The sequence below is a fragment of the Microtus pennsylvanicus genome, chromosome 1 (genome assembly GCF_037038515.1).
Source record: "Microtus pennsylvanicus isolate mMicPen1 chromosome 1, mMicPen1.hap1, whole genome shotgun sequence".
Taxonomy (NCBI): domain Eukaryota; kingdom Metazoa; phylum Chordata; class Mammalia; order Rodentia; family Cricetidae; genus Microtus; species Microtus pennsylvanicus.
In genome coordinates, this window is record NC_134579.1 from 113,394,544 (window position 1) to 113,404,345 (window position 9,802).

The 9,802-nt window shown below is 51.6% G+C and overlaps 1 protein-coding gene across 3 annotated transcripts in view; it reads right to left on the reverse strand.

The window, feature by feature from the left end:
* Positions 1-8,179, reverse strand: part of Hip1r (huntingtin interacting protein 1 related) — a 31,288-nt gene extending 23,109 nt beyond the window's left edge. Inside the window, exon 1 of one of the 3 annotated variants that reach the window (XM_075979140.1) lies at positions 7,953-8,179. In XM_075979140.1, coding sequence (XP_075835255.1) covers positions 7,953-8,045 — 93 coding nt within the window. In that variant the 5' untranslated portion in view covers positions 8,046-8,179. Of the gene's footprint in view, positions 1-3,952; positions 4,177-7,952 lie in introns of those variants that run through there. The other 2 variants (XM_075979135.1, XM_075979146.1) reach the window with 2 other exon arrangements.
* Between the last annotated feature and the right edge of the window lie 1,623 nt (positions 8,180-9,802).

The following is a 9,802-nucleotide window of genomic DNA, read 5'->3' on the forward strand; positions in this document are numbered from 1 at the left end:
CACTGAGGATAAGGGCGTGTCTTCCACCCCAGCATCTCCAGGGCAGTCAATAAGTCTCTGCGGACATGTGTAGAGGGAGCACTTGCGGCACAAGAGTGCTTCAGACCTGAGCACGCCTACTTCAAGGCAGCGTCTTTCTTCATAATAACTGAGCCGCTAGAGTTAATTATTAAGATAGCTATTAAACAATTTCTATTTTTAAAATCATCCCTGAAATGAATCAACTTAAGGCTTCTTGTGCGGTTATCACGAGGCTTACCAGCAGCAGTTGGCAGGGACAGGCAGGTTCCTCCAAGAGCCCAGGCTCGGGGCTGTTGGCAGGGCGGAGAGTTACTTTGCTCTGTGAGTGCAAAGCCTGGCTTGGAGGACAGAGTGCTCTCATTCAAACACTTCTGCTACCTCAAAGGCCATTGATGACCATGAACACAGGAGTTCTGTAGCTGAGGACGCTAAGCTGGGGCCATATGCAAAGCCGCGGAGAGGCCACAGCCGGATCACTTCAGCAGACAGGAAGTCAGCAGCGACTGACCCTGGTTCATTCAACTGCATCTCGCTCCACTCCAGTCTCCTGGCCCTTTGGTCCTGGCCTCCACCACTCCACCATTCAAGAAATGCAAACATTAGTCTATGACCGTCACACCTCAAAGGACGGCATGAAAGCCCGGGGAAAGAATCTGCCCTTTGGTCACTACTGACAAATTCATGGCCCAATCCGCTGCCACCCCAGCTCCAGACTTTGTGGGTGGAACACAGGGCAGAAAGGCATGGCCCTGAGTCACACCTCTGCTGGGCCAGAATCTGGATGGACGGGACATCTAGGGAGGCACTGGTGATGTCATCACGAACCTGACTGTCCAACAAGCCAGAGGACTGACTCAGCCCAGGCAGACAAACCTATTGCAGTTTGAGTCTTATGTTTACTTAGCAAGAAGAGAAAAAATTCCCACCGGGACTAATGTCCTCCTCCGTGGGCTCATTCAATCCAGTATGGTGCTGTGGGCCATGCCGAGCAGGACCAGGCTTGCCTGCTCCCAAGGCTGTCCTTCTTGAAATGTGGTGTAGCCCTGTGGAGGGCACACGGCCTCGCTTGTGGATCGTGGGTACAGCGGTGGGTGTATCTGAACGGCAGCTGACCCTAGATGGACACACACCCAGCCCCACTTCTTCCTGCTCTGCAAGTTAACTGTCATATGTCCACGTCACTGAATTTGCTCAGTCACCCAACCTCCAGAAGCCAATGAAAACAGCCAAATCTATAGTACAGAGCAGGAAAGGAAGACATAGTTAATGTGGCCACATTGGGAAAGGATCCAGTGACCTCCTCAAGACCACTTTCAGTCAGATTGAAGTTCAAATACAAGGCCAGGGTCAGGATGCCCACCACTGACCCCCCACTGTCTGGGCTCCACTCTCATCTTGCAAGGTGATCTGACAAGTCCTTAGAACCGAAAATCTCCTCAGGAAATAAGTTCCCCTTCCTGCTCCCAGCCTTTTCCTTCTTCCAGCATGAGATTCCTGGGGAAATTCCGATTTCTCAGGGTCCATTGTTCACCAGTCCAAGCTGAGAGGTGTGTCTCTCTAGAACAGCGTTTCTCAACATGTGGGTTGTGACCCCTTTGGGGCTGCATATCAGATATTTACACTAAGATTCATACTAGCAAAATTAGTTATGAAGTAACAATGAAAATAATTTTCTGGGGCTGGAGAGATGGCTCAGCAGTTAAGAACACTGGCTGCTCTTCCAGAGGTCCTGAGTTCAATTCCCAGCAACCAATGGTGGCTCACAACCATCTGTAATGAGGTCTGGTCCCCTCCTCTGGCCTACAGGCCTACATGTAGGCAGAACACTGTGTACATAAATAAATAAATCTTTATAGAAAGAAAGAAAGAAAGAAAGAAAGAAAGAAAGAAAGAAAGAAAGAGCCAGGCGGTAGCGATGCACACCTTTAATCCCAGTTCCAGGACAGGCTCCAAAGCTACAGAGAAACCCTGTGTCAAAAAAACCAAAAAAAAATAAAAAAGAAGGAAAGAAAATAATTTTCTGGTTGGGGTCACCACAACACAAGAAACAGTGTTAAAAGGGCCACAGCATCAGGAAGGTGGAGAACCACTGGTCTAGAGAATCTTGATTTCTGCCAGGGCACGTACACGGGAGAACTAGACGACACAGTGCAGTATGCCATCAGAACCAGGAGGACACAGGAAAGCAAAGCTCGGGCAGAGAGACAGATGCTGTCATAGACAAAGTGACGCTCAAGTGAGTGCTGAAATGGATAGAAGTTCCCGGGCGGAGGAGGGGGGCAGGCTGGCCAGGCAGCTCAGGTTAGCCAGCTGAGTTTCCCTGTCCCTTGCCAATCAGGTCTAAACCCCACAGGGCTTCCACTCACAGCGGCAGGGACCCAGCTGCTAGGATCAAGTGGCCGGCTGGGTTTCATTCACAGGCTCCTGTACAGCCAAGGCTGGACACTAGCCTCGGAGCTGGGTCAAAGAGGAGTCTCCTCCTCATTCAGAAGGGGGCAGGTTTGCAGGGAGTCCTGAGCTCCTCTACCCCAAACTCCCTGGAGTCCCTATGGTCTCCACATCACCGGAAGGATGGCTGGGCCTACGCTGGATAGTACACCTGACACTCCTTCTTGAAAGATGGTGCCTAGTGCACCACGCTCCAGACACACTACCCAGCTCTGTTCCTTTGTCCAGAAGTCCGACCTGGTTGTCCCCTTCAGCTGGCTAAACTCAGGACACTTTTTATTTCCTTCAATTCTGCCGGCTTTCCTGCATACAATCTGCTAACACATTTGCTACACCCTGCACATACCCACAGCTACTCCATTGGGGCGGGGTTGTGTCATTATTACTGTCTTGAAAATGGGGACACTAAGGCACAGAGCAGTGATGTGACAGAGCCAGGCCTGACCCAGGATCTTTTTTTAATCTGTCTGTCTGTCTACCTATCTAATGTACATATAGGATCTATCTAATGTAAATATGGGATCTGTCTGTCTGTCTGTCTGTCTATCTACCTACCTATCTAATATGCATTGGTGTTTTGTCTGCATGCATAGCTGTATGTGGGTGTTGAATCCCCTACAACTGGAGTTACAGACAGTTGTGAGCTGGGAATTGAACCTGGGTCCTCTGCAGGAGCAGCAGTGCTCTTAACCACTGAGCCATCTCTCCAGCCCCCAACCCAGGTTCTTAACTTCTCGGCACACTTCCATAGCTAACACCCCTCCATTCCAGGAATGTACTAAGGTGACTTTTGCCCCTCCTACTGTATATCCCAATTCTGCAGGACAAGGTCAAGAAATGTAGTCGGTGTGCTCTTATCAGTGTGTCCCAGGGCACAGAAGCAAAGGTAAGAAGGTGAGGAACAGGCAGCCCTGTTCCACCCCTGCCTCACAAGTGTCCCTTAGGGCAGCCTGGGAGTCAGCCCAGCCCACCTGGCTGCAGCCATGCTCTTTAAGGATGTAAAGTATCTGTGAGCCCAGTCTATTCTTCCCTGTAGGACAGGGGTCTTGACTTTTGTCTCCTCTCGCTTGGCCAGCTGTTGTGATATAGGCATACGCCTTCTCCTGGGGACACAGCCCACTTCAGGCCTCAAGGCCTCAGCCAGCACCAATTATAACAGCTAGACAGAGCTGCAAGTTTCGGCTATACACCATGTGGTTAGGGATCTCCTTCAACTCCGGGGCTGGGTTTTTTTTCTACTATTGTAAATATTCTGAGTGTGCAAACATGTAGTAACATGCTATAGTCACACACCTCCCTACTTCTGCAGTGCTTGGAGCCACGCCTTGAGCTAGGAGCAGATCAGGGCTGAGTGACAGCCCTGAATGTGGCATGGGACCTGAACAGATCCCAGAACTGCTTTCAACCAATAGAAACTTAGAGCACTTTCCAAAACCTGCTCACCCCTGTGAGCTGCCTCTGGTAATTAGGTTCTGAGACTCACCTGGCTGAGGAAAATTCCGCACGATACCAAGGCCTGGGGGCTCTGCCCCCTGACCAAATCACCCCCATCTGCCGTCACCGAGGCCTGGCTGCTCCTCACACCTGCAATGTCCACAGGCAGCTGCTGAATGCAGGGAGGGCTGGCTCCAGGGATGAGCAGAACAAGAAACACCCCATTCACACTTAACAGTGCGCCAGTGTTGAGAGGGATTCATTCAGGATATGCTGGGTGAAGTCAAAGATACAACCCAAATTCACTTCACCTGCCTGTTAATTTGTCTAGAGGCCAGTAGTTGACCTAAACTGTAGCATTCGCCTGACCCTTCTTTTGTGTCTAACTCAGCAGGGCTGCTGTATCGCAGCTGCACCCAGAAGTCAGGACTTGTCAATTAAATGTCAATCTTTACAAGATTTTGGTCCCTGGGGGCTGCTGAGGGATGTTGCTGACCTGGAAAACTGAAGGTATGAACTATTTCCATCTGCTGCTGCCTCAGCACCTGGCTCCCCTGTGGGAACGCCTCGGCCCTCACCCTTTCACCTCTGGAGCCAGAGTTTCCCCGGACTTAACCCTGAACTATGATTAAAGGGTTTCTCTCATCCTGACCTGAGAAGAGGCTGCTCCCTTGGCCTCGGCTTCTGCATGCTGCGGGTAAATTCATGGCTCAGAGAAGCAAACCAAAGGGCAACTGTGTGTCCCACAGAGAGGAAAACACAATCATATTCGCAGCTTCTAGCTGCAGCGTGGGCCACGGTGTGCTTCAAAGATGGCTTCTTTCTCAGAGGTCCCAGATTGTGAACTTTGGGGGTGGAGGGAGTGGAGAAGTCCATGTTCACTGTGCAGTGTGTATTGGTCCCTCCTGGCTGCTGTGACAAATAGCTACACTTTTAGTAAACGGCACTGAACAGCTTACAGTTCTGCAGTCCAGAAGTCTGAGATGTTTTCATAGCCCATGCACGGGCCTTCTACGTAAGGACAACTTTGAACTTTTAATCCTCTTTCTCCATCCCCAACCCCCAAATCCTGTGGTGACAGGCATGGACCACCATGATAGAGCTATGTGGTGCTGGGACTAAAATTCAGGGGTTCGTGCGTGCTGGGCAAGCAGTCTATGCCCTGAACCACATTCCCAGCTCCTGGAATGGGTATCGCAGGGTTAAAAGGGTTGTGTTTCTTTCTGGGGTTCTAGGGCAGAAATCTGTTCCTCGCCTTCTCCAGTTTATAAAGGATGGCATTATTCCCTAGCCGTTGGCTCTTTCAAAGCCACACACAGCCAGCAGAGTTTAATCTCGTGTCACTGTGACCACCTGCCTCTCCTGCTTCCCTCATCTGCATTTAGGGACCCTTGCTACATAGGGCCCACCTGGTGACTCACAACAACCTCCTATCTCAAGATCAGTGGCTGAGCAACTTGGCTCCAACAACAATCTGCGTTACGCAAATAACACATTTAGTTAGACTGTGGTCATCTTTGCAGGGGCATGACTCAACCTACCACACAGTATCTCACAGTATACTCTTCCAGAAACACAGAACCAGCCCTGTCTTCTGTGGAAAAAGGAAAAAGCAGGCTCTGTAGTCAGGCAATTTGGTCCCCGCCCCCAGGATCACAGCCAAGAGACCAGGTCTACCCTGTCTACAAGTGTGTTCTATGATGTCACACGGTCTTTTTAAAGGTCTGGTTTCCAGAATACAGGTACAATGAGTTGCGTAGCATTTTATATTCAAAACATGACATTTTGAAAAGGGGTCTTATGGACAAAGGGATTAAAGTAATGGGGCTGAGCAAACTGTCTCTGGGACACGCCACTGAGGCCAGAAGCTCATAATTCAAGCACCAGCTGCCAAAAGGAAGGATGACTGCCTCCCTCCACACTCCTGAGAGGTAAACCACAGAGTTCTGTGCAAAACAGGGCGTGTCCTGTCCACAGAGCAAACATGTAAGCATTCCTCTTCCTCCTGGCCCCGGGAGCCCAAGAGGAGAGACTGATAGACTGCTGAGAATTTCAATGCTAAACTAGCTGCTCCATGGCCGCCACCCGCCACTGTCAATGTCAAGATAGGCCGTGTGTTCCAAAGGGAAGCAGGTCCCAGTACTGGATGTGCTATTTTCTATCCCAAAGGAGACACGGAAGCAGTAACCAGGGCTCTCTAGGCCTTTCCTGCAAAAGGCCTGGCCGGCAGCTTGCTAGATATTTCTGGGAATGATCTAATTAAATATTAACTACTTATGAAACCTCGTTCTTACATGCCACTGTGAAGCTAGGCCCGGGGCTCCCTCTCGTCTATGAAAAAGTTGCTCTGGAGTGGGTGAGCCCTATGACTCCTTAGTAAAAAGTCATTCATGAGCAACCCTTTCAATTCCTCAAAAACTCAAGGGGGGCACACAAGACGGCTCAGCAGGTAAAGGCGCTTGCGGATAAATCAGACAACCTGGATCTGAACACATAGGATGAAAGGAGAGAATGCCTGCACGCATCCCCTGACTTCCATTCACAGGCTGTCGCGCCCGCACAAGAGATAAATGCAGTTAAGAGTTTTAAAAATGAACAAAGGAAGCAAAAAGAACCACCTGACTTACAAACCAGCCACCAAACTCATGTGGTCCTCTATCAGAGATTGTCCCTCTGACATTCAGGAAGGTTACCCTTGACATAATCATTTAAGCGGAAGATCAATCAACTTGACCTTTAAAATCCCATCTCCTCCCCCATCTCTTCCTGTAGCCACCAGAGCTTTCTCTGCACCTGCTCAAAAGCGGGAGAGGAATTCTAAAACTCATGGAACAGATCAAGCTCCTGACAACACCCAGATTCTCAGTGCCAACAGTCCGTCTCCCTAGGCTCTGCAACTTTACTAGCACAATTAATTATGTATTAATGACTTCACATCAAACGCCATGTTTGTTTTTATGGTGGGTGATCCAGGCTGGACCAGATGGGGATCACATGGATAAATTAATCATTTGCAGCCAGGTTGGTACCAGCACTTGGCATGCACGGAGCACTCCCGTCCTGAAGTTTATTACTATCATTGTCTATCAGAGGCACAAAGGTTAGATCTCACGTTTTTCTCCTATTTCAAAACGAAACCGCTTGTGCTAACTCGTTTTGAAAGCAACCGCAGGAGTCCTTGCTCTCTGCTCTGGCCAAGGGGGAAGGAACTCTCCAGCGGCACCCACAAATGCAAATATCACCAACCTGCTTTAGACACAGGTGGGAGGAGTCTGTGGCTTCCTTCAGTGCTAAAGTTTAAATAGAAAACGCAGCCATTTCGATCTAGGCTGACTTAGTCTAGCAAATAATCAGTAGTGACCCCTCCCTCCGCGCCCCCTTGCGCGTCCACCCAAGACTTAGGAACAGGGCAGAGTTTGTAAATCCAAAAGCGGGGGACCAGGCGTGGTGGTAGACGTCTACAATAGCAGCGTTTGGGAGGTGGAAGCAAGGCTAGCGTGGACCACATGAGACCCTGACTTAAAAAAAAAAAATAGACAAAGCAACCTGCACCCGTGGGTCCTAGAACCCAAAACCCATGCATGAATGAATGCGTACCAGGGTATTATTTAATTTTCCACGCCACCTTTCAGGTCGGGCCCTCTCCTGGGAGAGGAGCGGCGCGTGGGAGCGCAGGAGGGAGCCTGGGAAGTTTCCGTCTGTCAGGCGCCTGTGTTTAACGAGGGGGTGGCAGCCTATTTATAAGTGGGCCCCCGCGCGGGCAAACAAGTCTGGCGACATACGTGAAACTTTTCACCCAGCAGATAATAAGATACTGTGCGACCGTGGAAACAGCTCGAGAGCAGAGAGAGCCGGGAGCTTCCCCCGGGCCCCGCGCGGCCGTGCGCACCTGGGCCGCGTCCGCATCCCTGAAGCCCGGCCCCGGCAGCTGCGCGGCTTCCGGTCACCTGCGCCGCCCGCGCCGCGGAACCCGCAACCGTCCGCGCAGGGCCGAGCGCGCCGAGGGCCCCCGCACCGCCGCCACCCGCCCTGCCCGCGTCCGCGCTCGCCTGTGTCTTGTCGAACTGCTCGCGCTCGGCCTCCAGGCTGTGGCCCGGCCTCCGGCTTAGCACCCGCGCCGGCACGTTCTTGATGCTGTTCATGTTGCCGCCGACCGTGTCCCGGCCCGGCTCCGCGCGAATGAGGCGTCACCGCCCGGCCCGAGCCTAGGCACCCGGAGGCCGCGCGCCGCGCCACGCGGGGAGGAGCCGCCGCCCCTCCCGCCAGCCACTCGGGCAGTCCAACCGGCGCCCCGCCCTCCCCGGCTCTGCACGCTCCGCCCCCGCCCCCTCCGGCCCCCCAGGACTCCTGGCGTGCCCCGCCCTCTGCATCCCCTGATCAACCCTAGGACTCCGGGTAGCCCGGGCCCTGCACCCACCTTGGTCCCTTAGGACTCCTGGGACACCTTGCCCTGCACCCCTCTGTCACCCAGGACGTTCTGCCCTGCTGCTCTCTGGTCCCCCGGGACGCCCTACCCAGCACCCCTCCCTGAACCCCAAGGCCCTGCACCTGCTTCGTCCCCCGGGACTCACTGGGAATGCCCTTTGCATATCTGTCCCCACCTCCTTGCACACCTCTAGCTCCCCAGACCTCCCCAACACACCCCGCCCCCTGACGGACCAAATGAATGGACCAAATACCTACTCTTTGCTTTATACCTTCTTCTGCCAAACCTTCGCCCCCCCACCCCCGTCTTCCTTTACAATCGCGGGGGTGGGGGGAACTGGAGCAAACTGGGTCTCCTTGTGTTCAGTCAGTAGCCACACCGCCAGGCTTCTTTGTCTTTTTGGTTGAGCCCAGCGGTCTCTCCAGCCCCTCTGTTACAGGAAATGAATGCTACATTGAATCAGATACCTGACCACCGCTTCCCAGGTTAGACGAAGCTCTCTGAAGACCCAGAGGGACTGTTTCTTTGTCATTGCTAATTCCTCCCTGTGCTGGCGTCCGCTGAGTTGGACAAGGCTCTTTTCGATACTACGAGATTAGCCATGCTCTATCTAATACCAATCATTGAAAAGCTTTTTTGCTAGAATAACAATAGAGTAACAACAACAGCCAATATTTACTATACATTTATTTGCCAGGTATGGGGCTAAACCCTTTATATGTATTATCTTATCCCTAATCCTCAGCAATTCGCTAAATGGCCATGGTTTAATAAAAATAAATAAATAAATGAATGAATGAATGAATGTCTTCCTCTGTGCCAGCCGTTTCTCTGACTTCTTCTCACATGGGACAAAACCAATTCTCCTGTAATTTTGATGCATACACGAGGCCACAGTCCCCACTGGGTATAACACATCTACCACAGCGGCTTGTCATCAGACACGCCCATTCTTTTCAGTAAACAGAGATATTAGTGTCCTAGGCGTGGTGCTCGCCACGCAGCCATCAGGATTGCAGGATCTCATTTAACTAAGCTTTGGAGGTATTTGTACAGACTAAGAAAAAGGTTTAAAGAGGTTAGGACAGCTCCGAAGTTCAGCCCGGGTTCATTACAACTGCAAAATGATGTTTTCAGGATGTGGTCTCCTATCTGCTGGTTTCAAGCCGGCGCACTCTGACAAGCACACCAATGGCGTGATGCTGGAGTCTCTCCAGCTTTTACTCAAGAGCTGTTGAGTTTCTGGAGGTCAAGGTTGCCTTGTGTCGCCAGCATTCTGCTCTCCACGCCGGGCAGAGCACCTGGTACGTGGTCATGTTTTTTGTTTTGTTTTTAAATGGGTATGAGGGCCAGCAATTTGGGTCTATAGGTAAAGGTGCCTACTGCCAAGCTTGATAACCTGAGTTCAATGCCCAGGACCCACATGATGGACGGAGAGAGATAACTCCTGTGTGTTGTCCTCTGACCTTTATT